Source organism: Geotrypetes seraphini, chromosome 1, assembly GCF_902459505.1.
Source record: "Geotrypetes seraphini chromosome 1, aGeoSer1.1, whole genome shotgun sequence".
NCBI classification, from domain to species: domain Eukaryota; kingdom Metazoa; phylum Chordata; class Amphibia; order Gymnophiona; family Dermophiidae; genus Geotrypetes; species Geotrypetes seraphini.
In genome coordinates, this window is record NC_047084.1 from 126,227,224 (window position 1) to 126,254,240 (window position 27,017).

The following is a 27,017-nucleotide window of genomic DNA, read 5'->3' on the forward strand; positions in this document are numbered from 1 at the left end:
GGAGATCCTAAGTTAAAAATACCCAGACGATGGAATACTACTGGCAACGCTACCACATTAAATGTCTACCTCAACCTGCCTGCTTCTGCCCCTTGGGCTGCACCGGAAGGATACTACTGGATCTGTGGGAAAACGGCATACCCCACTCTACCCTCAAATTGGACTGGCACTTGTGTTCTGGGCACTATCAAACCAGCCTTCTTCCTCCTCCCGTTATCCGAAGGAGAACATCTGGCTGTCCCAGTATTCGATCAACGGGCCCGTCCTGAAAGAAGTTTGGAAATCGGTAAATGGGATGACACTTGGCCCCCGGAGCGCATCATTGCTGTCTACGGTCCTGCTACTTGGGCTGATGATGGTATGTTTGGGTACCGGACCCCAATCTACATGCTTAACCGCCTCATACGACTGCAGGCAGTTTTAGAAGTTATCACCAATGAAACAGCTAGGGCCCTGGGAGCCCTGGCCAAAGCGAACACTATGATGCGTACCGCCATCTATCAGAACCGACTGGCCTTAGACTATCTATTGGCCGCTGAAGGAGGGGTATGTGGCAAATTCAATCTCTCCAACTGCTGTCTACAACTAGATGATGAAGGATTTGTGGTTGAAGAGGTCATAGATAAAATTACCAGATTAGCTCACGTTCCTGTCCAGACTTGGAAGGGTTTTTCTGCTGATATGTTTGGACTTAACTCACTGACTGATTGGGCCTCCAAACCGGGACTCTTTAAAGCCCTCACCATAATTTTCCTGGTATTCTCTGTCATATTTTGTGTTCTTCCTTGCCTGTTACCATGTTTATTGAAAACCCTTAACCATACTATTAGGACTACGATTGACAAAAGTACCACCGCCCTAGTCCTGGCCCTTTCCTCCTATCACCCAGTCCCCACCTCTGATACAGATGGCCCTGACCTCCCGTAACCCAGCTAGTCAGCTAGCCTACAGAAGAAAAGTTGGGAATGAAGGATCCCTAGCTAGCTGACATGGCTGGGTCACAGTGTAGATGAAGAAATTCCTTTTAGATCAATGGGTCATAATTAGTATAAAGAACAACTTGTGACTCCATTTTACTGCTCTGAGAAATCACGTATGCATGCAGGCCTGTACTATGTATCTGTCTTAGTGCCTGGTACAGCCAGGAGGCAGAGGAATGTAGATGCTAGTTAGCCTAAGATGTGTAGATTATAGGATGGATTTATGGTTTTGTTTTTCTCTTTGCTCCTACCTTTTGGTCAGAACTGGTCAAACTGGTTCGGACTGGTTAGGACCCTATATAATCTTTGTGTTTGAAATTCTCAGGGTCTTCTGTTTATGCAGCCAGTTCTGCCCAGAAGTCCAGCATATATGCTTGTTTAATAAAAGCCTTTTTAAATCTCTTCAGTCTCTGGCTCAAGTCTCTGCACTACTAGCGGAGGTCCTTATCCTAAAAGGTACCTTCATCTTTGTTTCGCTCATTTCTCCACCACCACCACCACCACCACAAGGGATCCTCCCAGGCCATCTGATATTATCCAGGAAGCAACACCCTCACAATGTTTTACTATTGGCTTTTGTGAGCTTCTCCAGATGACTGAAGAATGTTAAGCTGTAAGATTATTTTATCTGTGGGTTCCTGTAACGTTACCTCCTCAAAGAAATGAATCTAACATTTGTGGATTCTCTGAAAAGAATCACTGCAGGGAGGAGTCAGTCTAGAGAGCGGTCTCCAACTCAAACACTTTGCAGGGCCACATTTTGGATTTGTAGGTACTTAGAGGACGCAGAAAAAAATTAGTTAATGTCTTATTAAACAAATGACAATTTTACATGAGGTAAAACTCTTTATAATTTATAAATCTCCCCCCCCCCCCCCACCGAAGGCCTGCATATTCCCCCCTGGCCTCCCAGTCTTAGTTTCAGCTAATTACCTCAGCCTGCAGAGAGGCTCGCCAGTGCTGTAGCGTTCCTTGCAGGCTGCCATCAGCCTCCGCAGCACTTTCCCTGTGCCGCGGTCCTGTCCCTCCTCTGATGTCAGGGGCAGGATCACGGCAGAGGGAATGTGCTGCTGAGGACGACAGCAGCCTGCAAGGATTGCTACAGTACCAGCAATCCTCTCTGCAGGCTGCAATAATTATCAGAAGGTAAGAGCTGGAGGACGCCGCAAAGAGCAGGCAGCACTAGTACAGACCGCGGGCCACAAAATAGTACTGGTGGACCACATATGGCCCCCAGGCTGCGAGTTTGAGATCACTGGTTGAGGAAGGCTACTAAAATGCTTGGTGGTCTACGTCATTAGACATATGGGGACAGAACTGTACATTAAAACATTCAAGAGGCAGTCCCTTCTCAGTAGAGCTTATAATCCAATCAAACAAACAAAAAGGACAAGCAGGGGGTCAAGGAGTTTCTCAGGTATGGTTGAAATTAGGAGTTAAAAGCAACCTTGAAAAAGTGGGCTTTTAGCCTGCATTTGAATATTGCAAGGGACAGAGCTTGACATAATGGCTCAGGCAGTCTGTTCCAGCCGTATGGTGCAACAGGAGAGAAGGAATGTAGTCTGGAGTTGGCAGTAGAGAAGAAGGTTCAGATAAGAGAGACTTGCCTGATGAACGGAGCAGGAAGGAAATGCTGCACTTCCTTCCTCCCTTCTCTGATGTGGCCCTTCCCCCTCATGGAAGCTGGCCTTTGAATCTGCATCCTATCAGGATCAGGCAGCAGTCTCAGAGGAGAGTGTTCAAGTGCATCCTATAGCTTGACTTAGAGGTCAGTGATATCAAAGGCCCGGGCGTTTGACACCCGGTTAAGCTGGCCCTGCTGGCCCTGCTGTCTGGTTTGGATTACTATAATGTACTATATTTGGGACTACCAGCAGCTCTGGTTTATTCCTTGCAGGTGTTGCAAAATTCATCTGTTCAGCTTTTGTGTCGATTGGATAAATATGATCATATTTCTTCTTTTCTCTGGAAGCTGCAATAACTTTCAGTTGCAGAGTGAATTATTTATTTATTCCCTTTTCTGCACCGTTCTCCCCCCCAGGGAGCTCAGAATGGTTTACTCAAGCATTTTTCCCTGTCTGCCTGGTGGGCTCACAATCTGTCTAATGTACCTGGGGATTAAGTGACTTGCCCAGGGTCACAAAGAGCAAGGTGGGTTTGAACCCACAACCTCAGGGTGCTGAGCCTGTAGCTTTAACCACTGAGTCACGCACTCTCCAGCTGTTAATGGTTCATAAAAAACTTGTACTCAAAACTATTTATTTATTTGCTTTGATTTCTAACCCGTCCTCCCGGGAGCTCAGAACAGGGTACAAAAGGACATTCACAATGTATAACAATTCATTACAAGGACATTTTGAGACTGAACTCTGAGGACTTTCTTAAGAGCTCAGACTCCACAGGTGACCCTTGAGGGAGGAATGCTGGCCTTGTGCCTAACCCTTAGTAAGCCTGGTTCTAAGAGAGAGGTTGCTCAGCAAAATCAGTCAGGCAATAGTGTAGACTTTAGAGTCTGTTAGAGTTTATTACAAAACAGTGTTTTAGCCTAGATTAATGATTTAGGTTGCATTTCAGGGTATATCATCAGATTTGGGTACAAATAGCTGTTGAGGAAAGGCTCTGATGTTAATTTAATTCCCTCTCACCTATTCCAAGGTAGAGCTTTTTGATTTATAGGCTCTCCAGGAACAGGGCATTACTTTGGTAGGATTTTTCTGCCCTTTCTTTATTCTTCCAGGTGTAAGTATTTCTGCACCACAGTATGGTTGGGAAACATCGTATCACCAAAGCTGCTGCTCAGGTTACAGCTTCTGTCTCTGTGCAGACAGAAAGTGTTACCCAGGCAGAGTTCCATGTACAAGCTGTCTTCAGCTTCAAGTTTCAAGTTTTTATTAAAATTTGATATGCACGCACTGTCAAATATTTCAAAGCGTATTACAAATCTAAAAATGGGGGAGGAAACTGCAATAAATTAATACAAAATAATATAAACAAACAAACTCCGGACTGGTACAAAAGGATATAGGGATGAACTACAATAATTAAAGCAAAGACAGAACCTATATGGATAGAACATCAGGGTGGGGCGAGAGGTAAAGAGAAAGATAAGGACAAAATGAAGAGTTGAATCCAGCAAATGGAGACAAATGAAAATACAGGAATATGGAGCCTTAATCCCAGAAGAATTCTCTTGTCCATATCTCAAAGGCAGCCTTTGAATTGATCCAATGATGTTTCATTTCACAAATAACCTGGTAAAGTATTCCAAAGTTGAGGAGCTAGAACAGAACAAATGGTTGACCACCTGGTGCCAATAACTTTCAGGGAAGAAATAGTAAGTTGCTCTGTTGATCTTAACGTCCTAGAAATCTTGGTCCATTTGATTGCTGGATTTTTATATGTAATTCTATAGGAAATCGGCAGCCAGTGTGCTTTTTTCAGAAGTGGTGTCACATAATCATATTTTTTAGAATTGGTGATGATTTTTATTGCCGTATTTTGTATTATTTGTAGTCTCAATTCTTTCTATGTGATGCTCTTATACAATGAATTACAGAATCCCTCATGAAGGAAGTAAAGGAACTGAGAGAGGAGGTGGCAAGACTGAGAAGCCTCCATGAGAATGAGAGGTACATTGAAGAAATGGTTCATGAGGTGTGAAAGATTTTCAGCAGTGGGAAAGAAGAGGCTGTGCTGAGGGAAGGCAGCTGGACTCACATTATGCAACCCTGCCCTGTTTGGTACTGTGACTCCCCCCACCCTTGAACTGAAGAACCGGTATACTGTCCTGGAAGTGGAGGAGATGAGAGCATCCCAAGGAGAGGAAGCACCAAAGCTTGAAATCCCCAAAATTACTAGATCCGTGACCACAAGGAGGCGTAAGGTAGTGCTAGTTGGAGATTCTCTTCTGAGAGGTACAGAAGCATCCATCTGCAGACCAGACATGATGTCACGAGAGATATGCTGTCTGCCTGGTTCCAAAATCCAAGATGTTATGGAGGTACGTTAAATAGATTGTGAGCCCACCGGGACAGATAGGGAAAAAGGCTTGAGTACCTGATTGTAAAAACCGCTTAGATAACCTTGATAGGCGGTACATAAAATCCTAATGAACTTGAAACTTGAAACTTGAGAGCTTGCCAAGACTCATCACGCCTGATGACTACTATCCGATGCTGCTTATCCACATTAGCATTAACGATACTGCCAGGTATCCCTGCGAACGTGTCACAAGTGGGAGAGAAAGTGAAGCAGTCAGGTACGCAGGTGATATTCTCGTCCATCCTCCCTGTCGAGGGTAAAGCCAGGGCAAATAAGCTCGCATCCTGGAGATGAATGCTTGGTTACATGGATGGCGTCGTTGAGAGCGTTTTGGCTTCCTGGACCATGGGATGATTTTCCAAGGGCTGCTGAGCAGGGATGGTGTTCATCTATCAAAGAAGGGAAGAAGTATCTTCTCCATCAAGCTGGCTAATCTACTGAAGAGGGCTTTAAACTAGAAATGATGGGGCAGGGTGATCAAAGCTCCTGGGTGAGTATAAGCCCTCAGGTAAGTAAATTATTGAATACCTCTATAGGGGGGCAATGTCTGGAAAACAGTAAATACTAATGCTCGAAGTATGGGAAACAAGATTCTGGATCTAGAAGCTGTGATGGAAGAAGGGGAGTTGGATATAGTGGCAATCACAGAGAATCATGACTGGGATGTAGTTATACCGGGCTATAATCTGTTCAGGAAAGACAGGGTAGAAAGAAAAGGAGGGGGGGGGGGAGTAGTGTTATATATTAAAGATCATATTAAAGCCACACAATTGCAGGATCTGCAGGCCAAGGAAGAGGTACTGTGGATTAATTTGGAAAGAGGGAATGGTGAATGTATTTACATTGGTATGATATACAGGCTTCCTTCACAGATGGAAGAAGTAGGTAGAGATTTAATAGTAGCTGGTTTTAAGAAAGATTTGAACAAGTTCCTGGAGGAAAAGTCCATAGTCTGTTATTGAGAAACACATGGGGGAAGCCACTGCTTGCCCTGGATCGGTAGCATGGAATGTTACTACTTCTTGGGTTTTGGCCAGGTACTAGTGACTTGGATTGGCCACCATGAGAACGGGCTACTGGGCTTCATGGAACATTGGTCTGACCCAGTAAGGCTATTCTTATGTCGTAATATAAGCCCTACCCCAAAAATAAGCCCTAGTTAGATCACCCCTGAAACCCATACGAATGTCCCCGAGGCTCCCCGACTCCATCCCTGGATTTGCAACGCATCCTCCCCCACAGCCAAACCCTGCTGACCCTCCCACCCATCCCCCTGTGCAGCATCTATCCATCTCTCCCTCGCATCCAAACCCCACTGACCCTCCCACCGCGAGACCGACATACCTCCCTCCAAACAGTAGCATCGGTAGCACTTTAAACAGGTTGCTTCACGGTCTTCTCCCACTGGGTTCTACCCTCTGCCACATCATCAATGATATCATCAGCAACACGGCACAGGAAAAGCCCCTGCGGGAGAAGGCTGCAAAAAAGCCTGTTTAGAGAGCTACCAACGCTGCTGTTTGGAGGAAGGTATGTTGGTCTCGTGGTGGGAGGGTTGGCGTGGTTCTGTGCGGGGGGGATGGGAGAGAGGGATAGAAAGATGCAGCACATGTGAGGGAGAGAAAGGAAGAGGAAGAATTGGGGTAGAGGAGTGGAAGGGAGAGGTGATCATGTACATGAAAAAAATAAGACCTACCCCGAAAATAAGCCCTAGTGCATTTTTTGGATCCAAAATTAATATAAGACATTGTCTTATTTGGGGGGGAAACACGGTACTACATCCATTGGCTCACCTTTCTCCACGTGTTTATTCAAATTGGTGATGCAGGACTTCCATTGAGTTCCGTGAGGAGTCATGCATGGTCCATAACAAGCTTTCCTTTGTGGAATGCCATCTGTTGAATTTGCTTTACCTTGATTATTGGTTTCTAGTTTTAGGTGACAGCAACACTCATAACTGACCTTTGTGTACGAGATGAGGGCACCAGAGGCACATTCTTCATTTCTTAGGTTCCTGACACAAATTAGTGGAGTTAATGGTCAGAGACATTATACTCACTACAGAATCCATCTAGAGTTAGGAATTGTATGATAGGCTTTAAAGCACAGAGGATGAACCCATTTGGACCTGGAAAAAGCTGGGTACTGATGCTTGGTACAAGAATATAAAACCTGCAGAAACAAGGAGGAAAGATTCCCTCTGACATATTTAATTCCTCTTTTTATTCTCATTATTACAGATCAGCCAGTGGAAGAAATGGGGCTCCTTTACCCGGCACAGAGGCTAGAACCTATGGGACTGTGGACCGAGAGGATTACAAGACATGCAGCATGCTGGAAAGGAAGCCTTATCTAGAGCCAGCTTCCGTCTCTGAGTGCAGTGGAAAGGTGGAGAATGGCACTGGCCTTCAGAGGAGAAGACATGCACAGAAGGTGACAGAGTGCTACAGAATTACACCTAAAGTCATTGAAGGTCCCAAGGCAGAGGCTTCTGTTCATGGGGTGCATCTGCATGTAGACTTTGCACATGATGGAGGGAAAAGCATCAGTTCTGCAGAGAGACATCACCCTTCAGGAGCTGAAAATGGTTCTGTCGGTAACAAAGGGTCAGCAGTGGTCCCTGTCAGAGCGGAGGCTGAGACGCCATCTCTGCCCCGAGTACAAGTCATCCTGGGCTGTTCCGATAGGGATAAGGAAGTGTCCTGGGCTCTGCCTGCCAAGGGGAGTGCTGAATCTCAAGTGGAAGGAGGCGGGGGGCAGGCACAAGCACCTCCTCCAGAAACCCTCTCTGCAGTTTGCTCAGAGGGCAGTCAGCAGGAGATAGGAGACCAGCTGCACTCAGCCTGGGATTCCAGCAGACCTCACAAGCACCGAGCCAGACACGCAAGTAAGTGTTCCCATCAAGGCAATGCTGACCGATGTACTCGCTAGGATGAAATATATCATAGCTTCATTCCACTTATTCCATTTGTCCTTTAGTTTTTTATTGACCAATTCATCTGTGGCAAAGTAAAGCCAATAAGGAATAAAAGTTTCAAGTAAAGGATTTTGTAAACAATAGTGAGGAAACTTTCTATGTGTGCATGGATTCTTTGAAACGGAGTTAACCGTGCCTCTCTCTCCTGTTTTATGCCGAGTTATAAGTAGCCCAGAGGAGGGAAGGACAGCTGCTTGACAGACATCAGCATGTGCAAGGCTTGCGGGTTACCTGATCGCCGCAGGCTTCACTGACTGCTTGTCCATATTAGTTTGATCACAGGCTTTTGGACTCTCTTTAAGTGAATTGTCTGATCCATCTGGATAGGTGCAAGGATTTATTGTTGTGCTGGCTTCACTTCAGACAGAGGAGGGGGTTGGGGGGCAAGGTTTTTTTTTTATCAGGGTCTGATAGTTTGTATAAGACCAAGATAAGATTTATTCAGAGCCCACAATGATGATCTAAAAAGGAAGGTGGAGGGGGTCCAAGGCTCAATGTGATCAGCTGTTGGAGGTTCTGAGAGGTAGAGGCCAAAGAGATTCAGGCACTGTCTAGGTAGGGTCTCCACAGCCTGTTGGCCTTCCTTCAGATCTCTTCAACAGCTTCACCTAGGGAAATGTTTGCTTTGACAGAAATGTACATGTGCAAATCACATCTGATTGAGCTAGGTACAGGATACTGGGCTTGATGGACCTGCGGTCTGTCCCAGGATGGACAACGCTTATGTTCTTATGATAAATACATTCTGTCTAGGATGGTTTTGCGCTTGCATTCTCTGACATGGCAATAAATCTAAGTTTTCAATCTGGTCACACTTGAGTCTTCTGTTCAGAAGTACACTGGATTATGAAAGGAGCCTTCTTGGCACTTTCTTAGTATGAGTAAAAAAATCCAGAGTAATAATTCTCCTGCTTCGCTCACTTGGGACTTCTGCAAAAATCAGCTTCAACCCAACAACCCATAAAGCAGAGTCAGGATGCAGTGGAGTAATACGTAGGTTTTCCATATGGCTCCAGAAAAAGGAGGACAAATTGTTTTCAATGGAAGCAAAACCTGGATGTCTTAATCTGTCCTCCTTTTTCTGGAGCCATATGGTAACCTTAATAACATGTACTTTTCACTGCCAGGATCTCGGCTGCCCATGCTCCACTCACCCTTAGTCCCCTTTACAGCACAGCCAGAAGTCGGTGCCGCTAGGGGACTGTAGTATGTGGTCTGTGGCTTACAGATCTCCTTTCTGCCCTATTCCATAAGCACTGAGGAGGCAAAAATGGCCCTAGGCTGCTGCTAGCAAAGAGAGGCCGAAGATTCCTTCTCAAGCCACACATGGAAGCCTGGAGACCTAACATGCTGGTGATGGAGTTTGCCTCTTCCTCTGCAAGTTCTATTCCCAAATTGGCCTTCTATTTAGCTCTATTTTGGCAAGCCAGTGTTACTAAAAACATATCAGCCTGGCTATACACAGGCTTTGGAGCAATTAGGGTTGATAACGAACAGGACAGCAGCATCCACATTTACTCTGCTCTGTAATGGAAGAAGTAATCAAGCAGAAATAGCTTTCACACAGCCCAACCCCTTAACTGAATTGAGGATTCTCTGGCTCAGTAAATCAGTCCATTCTTACATTTCACTTCATTGTTTGTGATAAATATTTATCTCAGTGCTTTTTAGAATTATACAACAGGGATTGTCCAAAAATTTAATGGAATGGGATGAAACTTGGCATGAGGCAAAAAACAATAAAAAGACACAATGAGTTCAGCAATAGGCCAAATTGGACTGGGGGGCCCAGAGAAATACCTCCCCCCCAAAAAAAATAAATGGGGGAGAATGAGTTTCAGCTTCCGTAGTATAGATAACAGAGAGGGTCAAAATTTGACACATGGGGAAAATTGGTAAAATGGCACGTTGTGTTCAAAAATGCCCCCCCCCCTCAAAATGGCCCAATGCATTTCGATGAGAGAAGGGTGGGGTGGTAGCCTTGTTAATCCGCTTTTCAAGGTAATAAATAGAAGTAAAAGAAAAGAAGGTCAAATGATACCCTTTTAATGTGCTCATTTGTATTCAGAGGCCCTCCAGATGCGGCCAGAGATCAGGGCTTTCCAAAACCCAGACAAACTACTGAATTTTGGAAGGTCCATTTGTGCATCCAGACAGTCCTCTAAAAAGAGGACATGTCCAGGTTTTCGCAAACATCTGGTAACCCTAAGCCAAAGACTTAGGGCCTGTTTTACAAAGCCACGCTAGTGGCTGCAGCTCGGTAAAGGCCCTGAAGGCCATAGAGATTTCAAAGGCTTCGAGGCTGTTGCTGCACGGCAGTCACTAGCGCAGTTTGTAAAACAGGCCCTTAGTAGAGAAAGACAAACTGTTCACCCTCTCCAAGGTAGGGAGAACGAGAGGGCACGCTCTAAAGTTGAAAGGGGATCGATTCCGTACAAACGTAAGGAAGTTCTTCTTCACCCAGAGAGTGGTGGAGAGTTGGGACGCTCTTCCGGAGTCTGACTTACAGGAAAACATCCTCCAGGGATTCCTGCTCAACTGGAAAGTACGCAGAGGCTGGGCTCATTTAGAGCACTGGTCTTTGACCTGAGGGCCGCCGCGTGAGCGGACTGCTGGACACGATGGACCACTGGTCTGACCCAGCAGCAGCCATTCTTATGTTCTTATTCCTTCCTCCTCCTAAATGGTACAATGGATTGCTTTCAGCGCTACATAAGGGATAAGTAGTAGTAGTAGATTGCATTGGAAGTGGGATTTTTGTAGCGCTTCCTAGTGGCAATTGGCGGTATCAAATATTAGATCTGTCACATTAGCCAAAAGGTAGTTCCCCAGGGTGGGACAACCTACTAAGCTGGGGGCAGGCAAAGGAGAAATAAAAATGTTGCTTTTGTTTATAATATATACACTCACTTTAGATCAGAGGTGTCAAAGTCCCTCCTCGAGGGCCGCAATCCAGTCGGGTTTTCAGGATTTCCCCAATGAATAAGCATGAGATCTATTAGCATACAATGAAATAGATCTCATGCATATTCATGGAGAAATCCTGAAAACCCGACTGGATTGCGGCCCTCGAGGAGGGACTTTGACACCCCTGCTTTAGATGGTAAGTGTAAGGAAAGACATATCTATTTATTCCAAAAAATGAACTATGTTGTACCAGAAGATGAATCAGAAAGCCTTGAATTATGGGTTTCCAGTCAGATGAATCCTTGTAAGCTTCTATCGGGATCCCTTCTTCCTTTTATCGTTCTTTTGCCCTCTGTAGTCCCTGTCTTTAGCTTCATGTCTTCCTCCCACACTTTGAATGTCCTTTTGTAACACATTCTGAGGATGGGATAGAAATCTAAATAAATGGCCACATTAGATTAGTCCAGGTCACAAGTACCATTGCAGAAACCCAAATACTGTACTATCGGGATTCCAAGCTAGCTATCACAGAGTAAGCAGTGGCTTCCCCTATCTCGATAAATTTTTCTCCAGGAACTTGTCCAAACCTTTTTTAAAACCAGATACCCTAACTACTGTAACCACATCCTGTACAACAAGTTCCAGAGCTTAACTATTTGTTAAGTGACAAAAAAAATGTCCTTTTAAAAGTATTCCCATGCAACTTCATTGAGTGTCCCCAGGCATTTTATATGTTGCAATTAAGGGTTAATTGACTTGCCTAGAGTTCCAATGGGAATCAAAGCCAGTGCCACTGCACTAACCACTCCTCCTCTATTCCCTTTTCCCATTCTCAGGATGTCCCATAGCTGCTTCTTTTCCATGTTAAAGCTCCAACCTCTTTAGTCTTTTGTTTCATCCCCTTTAGCATTTTGCTTGCTCTTCTTTGAACCTTTTCCAATTCTGCTATATTTCTTTTATGAGAATTGCATTCAACACTCAAGGTGAAGTCGTACCATGGAGTGATATTCTCTGTGTTAGTTTCCAACTCTTTCCTAATGTAACACTCCCTTAAGGGTAGCTCTGGGTCCAGGGCCTGACTTGGATGAAATCTCCTTCCTCAATTGGTTTGTGCTTGGTGCCTCTACCTGGGGAAAAGAAGTGTTAGTGGGTGGGTTCGCCCTCTTCTCCCCCCAGGAAAAATTCAAAAAGCTTCTGTGATCAAGGTTTGCTAATAAACTAAACTGATTTATTTGAGCTATGTAGATAGGCCTAATCATGAAACAAATGGTCAAGAATAGCTTTCAACAATTCCAATACTTCCACACTTATACCAATACTTGCGCAGTTAATTCGAAAGTGTTTATATACTATTCAGATATTCAAACCCTTTGCTTATAGTCTCTTGAACCTTTAACGTATGCAGGTAAGGCTAAACTCAAATAGGGCACTGGTCTTTGACCTAAGGGCTGCCACGTGAGCGGACTGCTGGGCACGATGGACCACTGGTCTGATCCAGCAGCAGCAAATCTTATGTTCTTACCTTCAAAGTCAGCATTTCCAAAAGCCTTTGTGTACCTAGACCCCTCCTTTCCAATTCACCCTCTCCCACTCCCCAAATTCTCACCCAATCCATGGAAGCTCTTAGGAGTAGCGGATGTTGTCCTTCCCAGCTGGTGGTGGTTATCCAGGAGTGTGGCCCAGTACCCTGAGATTGTAGGTTTAAACCCACACTGTTCCTTGTGACCCTGAGCAAATTACTTAATCCTCCACTGTCCCAGGTACCTTAGATAGATTGTGAGCCTGCTGAGACAGAGAGGGAAAATGCTTAAGTACCTGAATAAATGCATGTAAACCATTCTGAGCTCCCCTGGTAGAAGGGTATAGAAGTGGAATAAATAAATAAATATCTCTTAGCCCTGCCAATCATGTTCCATTTCCACCGCTAGTCTCCAGGGAGCCTTTTCCCTTGTTGGTCTACTAGTGTTGATTCCCCTCATTTGAGAGGAGACTCTGGGCTAGCTTCCTGCTAGGGTCCCGGTTACCAGCCCTCAACAGGGCTTGGCGACCATCAGTAACGAGTTTGTTCAATCAATTTATAAACTAAGAATCTTTTATAGCTCTGCTAATTCAACCTGTAGCCTTAAGAACTATATAGCTTTCCACTTCTTCCATTATGCAAGATTGTATTGATGAATTTGAATTTTGACCTCTTCGCTGATTGTCCAGCGCTTCTTGTTGTAAACCGCCTCGAACTATCATGGCTTTGGCCGTATATAAGAATAAAATTATTAGTAGTAGTAGTAGTAACAGGGCTGCTTTTGTTCTTTTCAGCTCTCAGGCACTAATAGTGCCTCTAAAGGCCCTTTTCTTCTACTCTAGACTGCCCGCCTTCAGCCCAGCTCACAAGGGCTGTTGGTCTTCTACCCTGAAATCTTTGCTCCCCGATCTGTTTCTTCAAGAGTGCCCCTAGTGGTACACCTCTGCTGGTACATAGAATACCAGCTCTAAAAAGAGCTCTGTGTCAGCCAGTGACAGAGTTTCCCATGTAGGGAGCTACCTCCCAACTGAGCATAATGCACAGATATCACTTTATACAGTGAAAACTCATAGATTCCAGTGGCTCTCACACTCCCACTATTTTTCTCTCTTTCGAACTTGTGGAGAGTAGATATCTGCTTAAGAACATAAGCAATGCTTCCGCTGTGGTCCATCGTGCCCAGCAGTCCACTCACGCGGCGGCCCAACAGATCCAGGACCTGTGCAGTAATCCTCTATCTATACCCCTCTATCCCCTTTTCCAGCAGGAAATTGTCCAATCCTTTCTTGAACCCCAGTACCGTACTCTGCCCTATTGCGCCCTCTGGAAGCGCATTCCAGGTGTCCACCACATGTTGGGTAAAGAAGAACTTCCTAGCTCTGCTCAGTTCACATGTTCACATTCATTTGAGCCTACAAGCTTTATTCCCATTCATTAAAAAACCTCTTAAAATGCATAACATTTCATCCAAGTGTCTGGGTGTTCATCCCTCAGTGCATGATTTGCATATGGAGTTACCCATGCCTTCTGCACACTCAGCCATATAACTTTCATAAATTCCCTTGCAGTCAGATAAGTGAGAGACAGAAACCCCTTTTCAGTTTTAATATAGGCAGATAATTGCTGGGTTCAAATCCACTGTTCACAAACACGTCTTTTCTACGCTCTGTCCCATGAGAGTTTCACTAATAATTCCTAGCATCCTGTTTGCTCTTTTGGCTGCAGCTGCATTCTGGGCAAAACATTTCAGCATATTGATTATGATAACACCTAGATCTTTTTCTTGGGTGCTGACTCCTAAAATGGACCCTAGCATCAGATTTGGATTATACTTCCCTTATTCAATTTCACCTGCCACTTGGATGCCCAATCGGCAATTTTTCTTAATCCACATACAGAGAAATTTAGGGCTAGATGCACTAAAGTCTCCGATCATCTAACGATCGCCACTAAACTGGTTTGACTGGTTTAGCAATCAATCATATTTGCTGACCCAATGCGTGGTTTTCCGTACGATCGCTTATTCTCCGATTCTGGCATGCAAATGAAGGCATTAATATTAAAATCAGCCATCCGAATGATACTTAACTTTGCATGCCAGAATCAGATCGGAAGGTCTAGGTAACTGTGTTACTGACAGGTCTCCAGTTTTGGGGGGGCTATTTTTTTTCTATGGGCAATTATCTGTCTGTGTTAAAACTGAAAAGAGGTTGTCACTAATCTAACCATTTAACCCCTACCCTCTGCTTTCTATCAACCATTTCCTAATCCTCCAATCCTGTGGCTTTTTAATTTTTTGAGGAGCTTCTCATGAGAGATTTCGTCAAAAGCTTTCTGAAAAATCTAGATAAACTAAGAACTTAAGAACTGTTGCTGCTGGTTCAGATCTGGGGGTCCATCGTGCCCAGAAGTCCACTCATGCGGCGGCCCTCTTGTCAAAGTCCAGCACCCTAACTGAGACTAGCCCTACCTGCGTACATTGTTTCAGCAGGAACTTGTCTAACTTTGTCTTATATCCCTGGAGGGTGTTTTCCCCTATGACAGCCTCCGGAACAGCGTTCCAGTTTTCTACCACTCTCTGGGTGACGAAGAACTTCCTTACGTTTGTATGGAATCTATCCCCTTTTAACTTTAGAGAGTGCCCTCTTGTTTTCCCTACCTTGGAGAGGGTGAACAACCTGCCCTTATCTACAAAGTCTATTCTCTTCAGTACCTTGAATGTTTCGATCATGTCCCCTCTCAGTCTCCTCTTTTCAAGGGAGAAGAGGCCCAGTTTCTCTAATCTTTTGATGTAAGGCAACTCCTCCAGCCCCTTAACCATCTTAGTCACTCTTCTCTGGACCCTTTCAAGTAATACCGTGTCCTTCTTCATGTACGGCGACCAGTGCTGGATGCAGTACTCCAGGTGAGGGTGCAGACGTCAAGTATACCGGGAAATCCCTCTGGGTGAACCTTGCCAGGGGCAATGACAAATGCCTGTATCTTGGTGTTGTGTACAGACCTCCAAAACAACAAGACAACATAGACAAAGAATTAATCGGAGATATCGAGACCATCACTCTGCGTGGAGACACTGTGCTGTTGGGGGACTTCAATATGTCTGATGTAGACTGGAACAAACTTATCGCTACGACCAGCAGCAGCAGAAGGTTACTAGCATCCATACAAGGAGCATGCCTCAAACAGATGGTATTGGAGCCCACCAGGGATCAGGCGATTCTGGACCTGTTACTCACCAATGGAGACAGTGTCACGGAGGTTTCGGTAGGAGATGCTTTAACCTCCAGTGACCACAACATGGTGTGGTTTCACCTCAGGAAGGGAGTCACAAGGACAAATACATCGACAAAGGTCCTTAAATTTAAGGGAGCTAAATTCCAGAGCATGGGAGATTTTGTCTATGAGGTGCTGCAAAACCAGGACACGACGGACGATGTGGAGGTACTGTGGTCGGCTCTGAAATCTACCCTGCAGGAAGCAACCAACCTCTACATACAAACCGTGAGTAAAAGACGGAGAAATAATAGACCCCCAGTTGTTCTCCGCAGAGATCTCAGAACTAGTAAAGCAGAAGAAAAGAGCATTTGTATCCTTCAAACAATTACAACAACTGAAAAATAAAGAAGCCTATCTGGTGAAATCTAGAACTGTTAAAACAGCAGTCAGGGAAGCCAAACTCCGGATGGAAGAAAATATAGCTAGGCATGTTAAAAAAGGGGTGAAATCATTTTTCAGGTATGTTAGCAACAGAAAAAAGAACACTGACGGGATTGTACGCCTCAGGAAACCTAACGGTAACTATGTAGACTTGGACTCAGATAAAGCCGAACTACTCAATGGCTACTTCTGCTTGGTCTTTACCTGTGAGGCACCGGGATCTGGACCGAAGATGCAGACAAGGGAGTGCTCGGAGGACCCGTTCCGGGACTTTAAGTTTACCGCAAGCATCGTCTACCATGAGCTATTGAGGCTAAAAGTGAACAAAGTCATGGGACCGGATAATCTACACCCCAGGGTACTTCGGGAATTGAGAGAGGCCCTGGCAGAGCCATTAGCTGCGCTTATCAATCTTCCCCTAAACAAGGGAAAAGTCCCCTTGGACTGGAAAATTGCTAACGTCATTCCGCTCCACAAAAAGGGATGGAGGTCAGAGGCTGAAAATTACAGACCTGTGAGTCTCACATCAATAATGTGTAAACCTATGGAGACGTTGATTAAAAACAGATTGGATTTGATTCTGGATGACGTGAGGCTGAAGGATTCCCCACCAGCATGGATTCACAAAGGGAAGGTCTTGTCAATCCAATCTGATAAGCTTCTTTGACTGGGTAATGAAAGAACTAGATAATAATAATAATAACAACTTTATTTTTCTATACCGCCACAATCTTGCGACTTCTAGGCGGTTTACATTCAAGAGAGCTGGACATTCAGCGAGTTACAATATGCAGATAGTTAGAGGAAATACAGAGTACATCAACTTTAAGAATGTGAAAGTATAAAGTGTACAGTACGCTAAGACATTTTCGAGAGGACCTGTTAGGAAAAAGGTCATGAATTATAAAAATACATCGAAAAATTACAATATACAGTTTAGGAAATTTTCAGAGGGGCATATTAGAAGATATGTCCCAAATTGCAAAATACGGTTTGATAAGGATTTCAGAGGGGGGGGGGTAAATTGGGAGTGAGAAAAGAGAGAAGTGTTCGGTGAGGAAAGGGGAGAGTCCCTGGATATAGTGTATTTAGACTTCAGTAAAGCCTTTGATAGTGTCCCATACCGTAGGTTATTGAACAAAATGGATACAATGGGACTAGAAGAAACATTGACTGCATGAGTTAGAGACTGGCTCAGTGGTAGACTTCAGAGAGTGGTGGTAAATGGTACTCCCTCAGAAATGTCGGAAGTGACCAGTAGAGTGCCGCAGGGCTCGGTCTTGGGTCCGATACTATTTAATATCTTTGTACAAGACCTGCCCCAAGGACTTTGAGGTAAGATTACATTATTTGCCGATGACGCTAAGCTATGCAACGTAGTGGACAGCGCAACAGTGCCTGACACTATGAGACAGGACCTACTTTTACTGGAAAAATGGTCAAATACTTGGCAACTGAGTTTTAACACCAAAAAGTGTAAAGTTATGCACTTAGGTAGCAGTAACCCCTGCAAAACATACACCCTGAATGGTGAAACCTTAACAAGAACTGTCGCAGAATGGGACCTGGGTGTAATCATTAGTGAAGATATGAAGACTACCAATCAGGTGGAGAAAGCTTCAACCAAGGCTAGACAGATGCTGGGTTGCATCCGAAGAAGTTTTTTCAGCCGAAAGCCTGAAGTTATAATGCCGTTGTACAGGTCCATGGTGAGACCTCATCTGGAGTACTGTGTTCAGAATTGGAGGCCACATTATCAAAAGGATGTGAAGAGAATGGAATCGGTTCAGCAAATGGCCACTAAGATGGTCTCAGGACTCAAGGATCTCCCTTATGAAGAGCGTCTAAGCAGGCTGCAGTTATATTATCTTGAGGAACGCAGAGAGAGGGGAGACATGATTAAGACATTCAAATATCTTACAGGCTGTGCTGAATTGGAGGAAGATATCTTTTTCCTTACAGGTCCCACGGCAACCAGAGGACATCCGCTCAAACTCAAGGGTGGGAGACTTCATGGCAACATCAGGAAGTACTTCTTCACTGAAAGGGTGGTTGATCAATGGAATGGTCTTCCACATCAGGTAGTTGAAGCCAGCAACATGCTCGACTTCAAGAAACAACGGGATAAACATGTGGGTTCACTCCGGGGAAATGCTTAGGGGAGAGTTCTTTTAGGGGGAGGGTTCTTTGAGTGGGCAGACTTGTTGGACCGTCGGCCCTTTTCTGCCATCATACTCTATGTATTCTATGTATCACTTTGCAGACCCCCTCCCACGTCCAACAGGGCTTGTTCTAGGCATTTTTGACTTGGACGAAAATGTGGTATAAAGATGGACGATTTAGTGACTTGGATGATTAGATCGGCAGGACATATACTTGGACGATTTTCGAAACTAAAAAATATTTGGACGTATTTTTTGAAAATGTGTCCTAAGCTGTTTTTTTTTACTTTGGATGATTTGAAAACAGACTTAGACATTCCTTTTGATTATGGCCCTCTACAGGTTTCGTTTCGTTTAGTTTGATAGGTGAGAGCAGTGAGCCCTGAGGAATTCCACAGGGCAGCATTCAAATAGCAGAATTGCAAGCCCGCTTGCACTCCAGAAAAAGTCTGAGCAGACAGGAAACGTTCCATCCAAGACAGTACCGTCCCACAAATACCCACCTTGTGCAATAATCAAAAGCAGACTTATACCCCCTTTTACTAAACTGCACTAGCAGTTTTTAGCACCAGGAGCCGTGCTGAATGCTAAAAACCGCTAGCGCATTTTAATAAAAGAGGACCTTAATGTCAAGGAATAAAACTAGTATCACTTCACCTTTAATGATATGAAATGAAATGAAAAGTGTGGAATTACTTGTAAATGTCATGGCTCCACATCATTCTCTTCTTGGTTGGGCTGAGAACTTTTCAGTGGCCCCTTGTATAATATTCTTAGTCTTATTTACCATCCCTTTCCTAATGATTCTTAGCATACTGTTTGGTTGTATGGCCGCTGTTGCACATTGGGCAGAAGATTTCAGTGTATTAGCTACAATGACACATAGATCTTTTTTTTGGGGGGGGGGATGCTCACCCTTAAGATGGACCCTAGCAATCTGATAACTATGATTTGGCTTATTCACATTAAATTTCATCTGCCATATAGATGCCCAGTCTACCAATTTCCTAAGGTCTGCTTGCAATTTTTCACAGTCTGCATTTGTTTAAAAAAAAACTTTGAATAGTATGGCACAGTGGTTAAAGCTACAACCTCAGCACCCTGGGGTTGTGGGTTCAAACCCATGCTGCTCCTTGTGACCTTGGACAAGTCACTTAATCCCCCCTTTGCCCCAGGTACATTAGCTAGATTGTGGGACAGACAGGGAAAAATGCTTGAGGACCTGAATAAACTCATATAAACCATTCTGAGCTCTCTGGGGAGAAGGGTATAGAAAACGGAATAATAAATTTGCAAATTTAATGACCTCACTAGCCATTCCAATTTCCAAATCATTTACAAACATATTGAATAGCACCAGTCCCAGTACAAACTCCTGCCCCACTGTGGAGCCGCCTCCATTGAGAAAAATGGCAATGTAACCCTACCCTCTATTTCCCATCGAATACCCAATTCCTAATCTATAACAGAACATTGCCTTCTATCCCATGAGTTGTTTTTGTTTTGTTTGTTTTTTTAAATATCTTTATTCATTTTGAAGCCATAAGTAAGTGCAACATATAATAGAATCACATTACACTATAAAAGCACTTAAATACAATTAAAATTGTAATCTATGACAAATAGATATATCACCCCCCTAATTATATTCAAAAAGTACACTTAAATTAAGAAATTAAAAATATGTTCCAACCCACCCTGGACGTGCATGACCAAAGAGCAAAATCAATAATCACTCTTTACAAAACTTTGTCAAAGGCTCCCAAATCTTCAGAAACTTCTTATAATGTCCCTGTTGTATAGGGCTTCAATGGCTGGGAGGGTGTAGATGGGCTGGAGTAAGTCTTAACAGAGATTTCGGCAGTTGGAAGCCAAGCACAGTACTGGGTAAAGCTTTGGATTCTTGCCCAGAAATAGCTAAGAAGAAAAAATTAAAAAAATTTAAATTGAATCAGGTTGGGCATACTGGATAGACCATTCGGGTCTTTATCTGCCGTCATCTACTATGTTACTATGTTTTAAAAACGTGACACAGAGACTCCCACCAAAAGGTATAGTTCAATTGATCCCAGTTTTTCCAATTCCTGTCATAATAAAGAGAAGTTTGTTATTATGAGATGATATTTGGCTTTTAGCTCTCATCAAAATGCCAAATAGCACAGTGTCATATGTTAGTGCCACTGGATTTTCCATTACTTTGTTTACCTGATCCCAAATGGATCTCCAAAACTGATGTATCTAATATAATAAAATGCTAGGCCGCGCATGCGCACTCAAAAGTCTTGTTCCCTGATCTGTCGCGGAAACACGAGTAACATAGTAACATAGTAACATAGTAGATGACGGCAGATAAAGACCCGAATGGTCCATCCAGTCTGCCCAACCTGATTCAATTTAAAATTTTTTTTTTTTTCTTCTTCTTAGCTATTTCTGGGCAAGAATCCAAAGCTTTACCCGGTACTGTGCTTGGCTTCCACCTGCCGAAATCTCTGTTAAGACTTACTCCAGCCCATCTACACCCATCAGCCATTGAAGCCCTCCCCAACCCATCCTCCACCAAACGGCCATACACAGACACAGACCGTGCAAGTCTGCCCAGTAACTGGCCTAGTTCAATATTTAATATTATTTTCTGATTCTAAATCTTCTGTGTTCATCCCACGCTTCTTTGAACTCAGTCACAGTTTTACTCTCCACCACCTCTCTCGGGAGCGCATTCCAGACATCCACTACCCTCTCCGTAAAGTAGAATTTCCTAACATTGCCCCTGAATCTACCACCCCTCAACCTCAAATTATGTCCTCTGGTTTTATCATTTTCCTTTCTCTGGAAAAGATTTTGTGCTACGTTAATACCCTTCAAGTATTTGAACGTCTGAATCATATCTCCCCTGTCTCTCCTTTCCTCTAGGGTATACATATTCAGGGCTTCCAGTCTCTCCTCATACGTCTTCTGGCGCAAGCCTCCTATCATTTTCGTCGCCCTCCTCTGGACCGCCTCAAGTCTTCTTACGTCTTTCGCCAGATACGGTCTCCAAAACTGAACACAATACTCCAAGTGGGGCCTCACCAATGACCTGTACAGGGGCATCAACACCTTCTTCCTTCTACTGACTACGCCTCTCTTTATACAGCCCAGAATTCTTCTGGCAGCAGCCACTGCCTTGTCACACTGTTTTTTCGCCTTTAGATCTTCGGACACTATCACCCCAAGGTCCCTCTCCCCGTCCGTGCATATCAGCTTCTCTCCTCCCAGCATATATGGTTCCTTCCTATTATTAATCCCCAAATGCATTACTCTGCATTTCTTTGCATTGAATTTTAGTTGCCAGGCATTAGACCATTCCTCTAACTTTTGCAGATCCTTTTTCATATTCTCCACTCCCTCTTCGGTGTCTACTCTGTTACAAATCTTGGTATCATCTGCAAAAAGGCACACTTTTCCTTCTAACCCTTCAGCAATGTCACTTACATACATATTGAACAGGATTGGCCCAAGCACCGAACCCTGAGGGACTCCACTAGTCACCTTTCCTTCCTTCGAGCGACTTCCATTAACCACCACCCTCTGGCGTCTGTCCGACAGCCAGTTTCTGACCCAGTTCACCACTTTGGGTCCTAACTTCAGCCCTTCAAGTTTGTTCAACAGCCTCCTATGAGGAACTGTATCAAAGGCTTTGCTGAAATCCAAGTAAATTACATCTAGCATATGTCCTCGATCCAGCTCTCTGGTCACCCAATCAAAAAATTCAATCAGGTTCGTTTGGCACGATTTACCTTTTGTAAAGCCATGTTGCCTCAGATCCTGTAACCCATTAGATTCAAGGAAGTACACTATCCTTTCTTTCAGCAACACTTCCATTATTTTTCCAACAACTGAAGTGAGGCTCACCGGCCTGTAGTTTCCTGCTTCATCCCTGTGACCACTTTTATGAATAGGGACCACATCCGCTCTCCTCCAACCCCCAGGAATCACTCCCGTCTCCAGAGATTTGTTGAACAAGTCTTTAATAGGACTCGCCAGAACCTCTCTGAGCTCCCTTAGTATCCTGGGATGGATCCCGTCTGGTCCCATCACTTTGTCCACCTTCAGTTTTTCAAGTTGCTCATAAACACCCTCCTCCGTGAACAGCGCAGAATCTACTCCATTTTCTCGTGTAACTTTGCCAGACAATCTCGGTCCTTCTCCAGGATTTTCTTCTGTGAACACAGAACAGAAGTATTTGTTTAGCACATTTGCTTTCTCCTCATCACTCTCCACATATTTGTTCCCAGCATCTTTTAGCCTAGCAATTCCATTTTTTATCTTCCTCCTTTCACTAATATATCTGAAAAAATTTTTATCTCCCTTTTTTACATTTTTAGCCATTTGTTCTTCCGCCTGTGCCTTCGCCAAACGTATCTCTCTCTTGGCTTCTTTCAGTTTCACCCTGTAGTCCTTTCTGCTCTCCTCGTCTTGGTTTTTTTTATATTTCATGAACGCCAACTCTTTCGCCTTTATTTTCTCAGCCACTAGGTTGGAGAACCATATCGGCTTCCTTTTTCTATTGTTTTTATTGATTTTCTTCACATAAAGGTCCGTAGCCATTTTTATCGCTCCTTTCAGCTTAGACCACTGTCTTTCCACTTCTCTTATGTCCTCCCATCCTAACAGCTCTTTCTTCAGGTACTTTCCCATTGCATTAAAGTCCGTACGTTTGAAATCTAGGACTTTAAGTATCGTGCGGCCGCTCTCCACTTTAGCCGTTATATCAAACCAAACCGTTTGATGATCGCTACTACCCAGGTGAGCACCCACTCGAACATTAGAGATACTCTCTCCATTTGTGAGGACCAGATCCAATATCGCTTTTTCCCTTGTGGGTTCCATCACCATTTGTCTGAGCAGAGCCTCTTGAAAGGCATCCACAATCTCCCTACTTCTTTCCGATTCTGCAGACGGAACATTCCAGTCCGCATCCGGCAAGTTGAAATCTCCCAACAGCAGAACCTCCTCTTTCCTTCCAAACTTTTGGATATCCACAATCAGATCCTTATCAATTTGCTGCGATTGAGTCGGAGGTCTGTAGACTACACCCACGTAGATAGAAGTTCCATCTTCTCTTTTCAGAGCAATCCATATCGCTTCTTCCTCTCCCCAGGTCCCTTGCATTTCGGTTGCTTGGATATTGATCTTTACATAGAGAGCTACTCCTCCACCTTTATGACCATCTCTGTCCTTCCTAAAAAGATTATATCCCGGTATGTTTGCATCCCATCCATGTGATTCACTGAACCATGTCTCTGTGATAGCAACAATATCTAGATCTGCCTCTAATATCAGGGCTTGCAGATCATGAACTTTGTTGCTTAGACTGCGAGCATTTGTGGTCATCGCTTTCCAGCTATTTTTCAGCGATAATCTCCTTTTTCTTATGGATTTTTGTGTCGTTTCACTTTCCATTGCAATGCTAAGAAATGAGTTGCTGATATTGTTTATGTTGCAATCTTTACTACTATCACATCTTTTCTTTTGCCGGGGGTAGTCTCTATAATTGTCCTTCGTACATACACCACCCCCACCTTCTAGTTTAAATGCCTAGAAAAATATTGTCTAAATTTCTCTGCAAGGTTTCTTTTTCCTGCTGTAGTAATATGTAGCCCATCAGTGCAATATAGCTTCTTGTCCTTCCATGTATTTCCCCATCCTCCTATGGCCCCGCCTCTCACTGTGCATAGTTCTGCGGCGGCTTTCAAATTTTAAAAAAAAAAGTTACACAGCTGCGGCGGCCTTCCTCACCCGGCTCTCACGGTGCGGCTGAGCGCTGGCGGCCGGCGAACCCTAATTGCGGCGGCGGCGGCTTTCAACTACAAAAACAAAAAAAACAAAAACAGCTGAGGGTAGCAGCTCTCACCCGGCTCTCACGGTGCCGTGTTCCCTGATCCGATCTCTATTCTTCCTGCACCATGGCACGCCGCCGCCGCCCGGGACCTCCTGGGGGCCGGCGGCGCGAGCCGCCCGGCCGGTGCTGAGGTCCCGCCTCCCACTTCCGCCCTACACGGCGCCACCAGACCCGGCCCTACAAAACGGCCCAGATCCGTGAACAGGGGATCAGGAGCTAAACAGAGATTTAAAAAAACAAACAAACAACAGTGGACAAGGACAGAGACACACAAACACTCACAGAAGGACAGGGGGCTAAAGAGACAGATTGAAATAATCACAAAACACAGAGGACAAGGAGAGAGAGACACACAGACACTCACAGAAGGACAGGGGGCTAAAGAGACAGATTGAAATAATCACAAAACACAGAGGACAAGGAGAGAGAGACACACAGACACTCACAGAAGGACAGGGGGCTAAAGAGACAGATTGAAATAATCACAAAACACAGAGGACAAGGAGAGAGAGACACACAGACACTCACAGAAGGACAGGGGGCTTCAATTAAGATTCTTATACATTCTTTAGTAATATGAAAACTCGATTACTGTAACGCTCTTCTTCTCAATATTACCCAAAAAGAAAAAAGGAGATTACAACTAATACAAAATACGGCCATCAAACTGATATATAACGCAAAAAAGTATGACCACGTTACACCTTTACTAATAGATGCCCACTGGCTACCAATCAGTCATAGGATCTCTTTCAAAATAATACTACTCATTTTTAAAACATTAGCAGCAAACGAACCTTCTTTTATACTCAGATACTTAACCCCACATAACACCCAACGTCCACTCCGTTCTTCAGGACAAAATCTTCTTTCAGTACCCTCTTTAAAAATTATTGGAACACGAAGATCAGATATGTTCACAGTCAAGGGGCCTCAATGGTGGAATGCCTTACCACAATACATTAGAACAGAAAAAGACATTATAACATTTAAAAAATTATTGAAGTCATACTTATTTAACGATGCGTTTAAAACTTGAAATTTTTATATCTCCTAGAAACTTATTTATACTTGAAATTTTTATTTTTTTTGAAGATGCTCTTAATAATGTTATGGTTTATATAACCCTTTCCTTTTGTTTTTACCTTGTTTTTCTACCAACAACTTAAAATGTAACTTTATTCTTTTTCCTCCCGAGTCATGTTTGTAAATATGTAACAATTTTGTTAAATGTCAGCCTTCTTTTATTAATTGTATTAGATTATGTACATCGCTTAGTAATTTTAATAGGCGATCAATCAAATGCACTAATAAACTTGTAAACTTGTATTGAAAAAAATAACAAAACACTAAGGAGAGAGAGAGACACAGGAAACAAATGTTACAGCCGGTAGGCTGTTTTAAAGAAGAGGCACTGCTTATGTTCTTATGTTCTATTGTCCTTATACAACCTAAGTAACTTGAAACTCAAAACGTGACACAATCTCAATGGAGACAGGAGTTGCCACTCCAACCATACCCAGTCTGGAAGATTTTCCATGAGCTCTGGGAGGATCCAATACATACCTTGACAAATCAAAAACTTCACCTCACTCTATAAGAAGAGGAAATCAAAAAATGATTACGGCTAAATCTCTGAACTGAGATATGCCACAACATCCATATCCAATATGTTGTATGTCTTTAATTCCATCATCTTCTAATCATTTCAGAAGTAAGACAAGCCAATGGCATCAGGTGGTTCATTCATTTATTGAGCCTTAAAATACACTCCTTGAAAGAGGTAATATTAGACAAAAGTATAGAGATAATTCGTTTTAATATTAAAACATTACATAAATATTTTGAGCATTTTTATAAAGAATGATCTCTAATTTACATAACAAGCACTTACTAATTATATAGGAGTAATGAGACCACTAGTTGAAAGAATTAGAGTAATTAAGAGATTAATTGAACAAGGTTAGTAACTATTTATAATTGATTTTGGATCTATATAATCAATTAAAGTAATTTTAAAATAAAGGAGTTAATGATTCAATTTGTAGATAATGAGTTTTAAATAATTAGAGTAACTATTTAAGAATGGTTTTGGATTTATATATTTTTAAAAAGAAATGAGTTTATTATTTAATATGGAGATTGGTTTAAATTTATAAGTGAGTTATTTAGATTTACTTTAATTTAAATAGAGGCATGTTTTATATATTTTTTGTATAAATTAATGATGAATTTCTGACTTGATAACATTTTAAAGAAATTGAATGTATAGGAATTATGAATGTAAGTTTATATTTTCAGGAACATTTTATTATAAATATTTAACTTTTCCATTTAAAAATAAGAACGATTGAATATGAATGATAATGTATATGGTTTGAAAGACAGTTTATACAGTCTTAATAGATTTGGATATTAATAATATTTAATAAATTGATTCATTTAAATTAATTTGTTTAAAAAAATTAAAATAGGTTGTATTAAAACTTCTTTTGTGTATTATGCAGAGCACCTACTGTGAACCCTTGATAAAGCCCTATGTGGGCGAAACGGGTCCCGTCGGGGCATGCTAGTAATTCTGCATTATTAAGGATCAATAAATGAATGAACCACCAGATGCCAAAATGATTAGAAGATGATGGAATTAAAGACATACAACATATTGGATATGGAGGTTGTGGCATATCTCAGTTCGGAGATTTAGCCGTAATAATTTTTTGATTTCCTCTTCTTATAGAGTGAGGTGAATTTTTTGATTTGTCAAGGTTTGAATAACCTCACTTTCATCTTCATACAATATTGAGGATCCAATACATACCCTGACGCATTATAAAGGCTTGATGGTACCTATAAAAATTGGGAAAATTTGCCTCACCCTGTACAATTGGCTTTT

The 27,017-nt window shown here is 43.0% G+C and overlaps 1 protein-coding gene across 3 annotated transcripts in view; it reads left to right on the forward strand.

The window, feature by feature from the left end:
* SYNPO2 (synaptopodin 2) overlaps nt 1–27,017 on the forward strand; it is a 195,745-nt gene that overhangs the window by 116,536 nt on the left and 52,192 nt on the right. For all 3 annotated transcript variants that reach the window (XM_033938008.1, XM_033938025.1, XM_033938016.1), the window contains exon 3: nt 7,262–7,908. In XM_033938008.1, the coding sequence (XP_033793899.1) occupies nt 7,262–7,908 (647 nt within the window). The remainder of the gene's footprint in view (nt 1–7,261; nt 7,909–27,017) is intronic.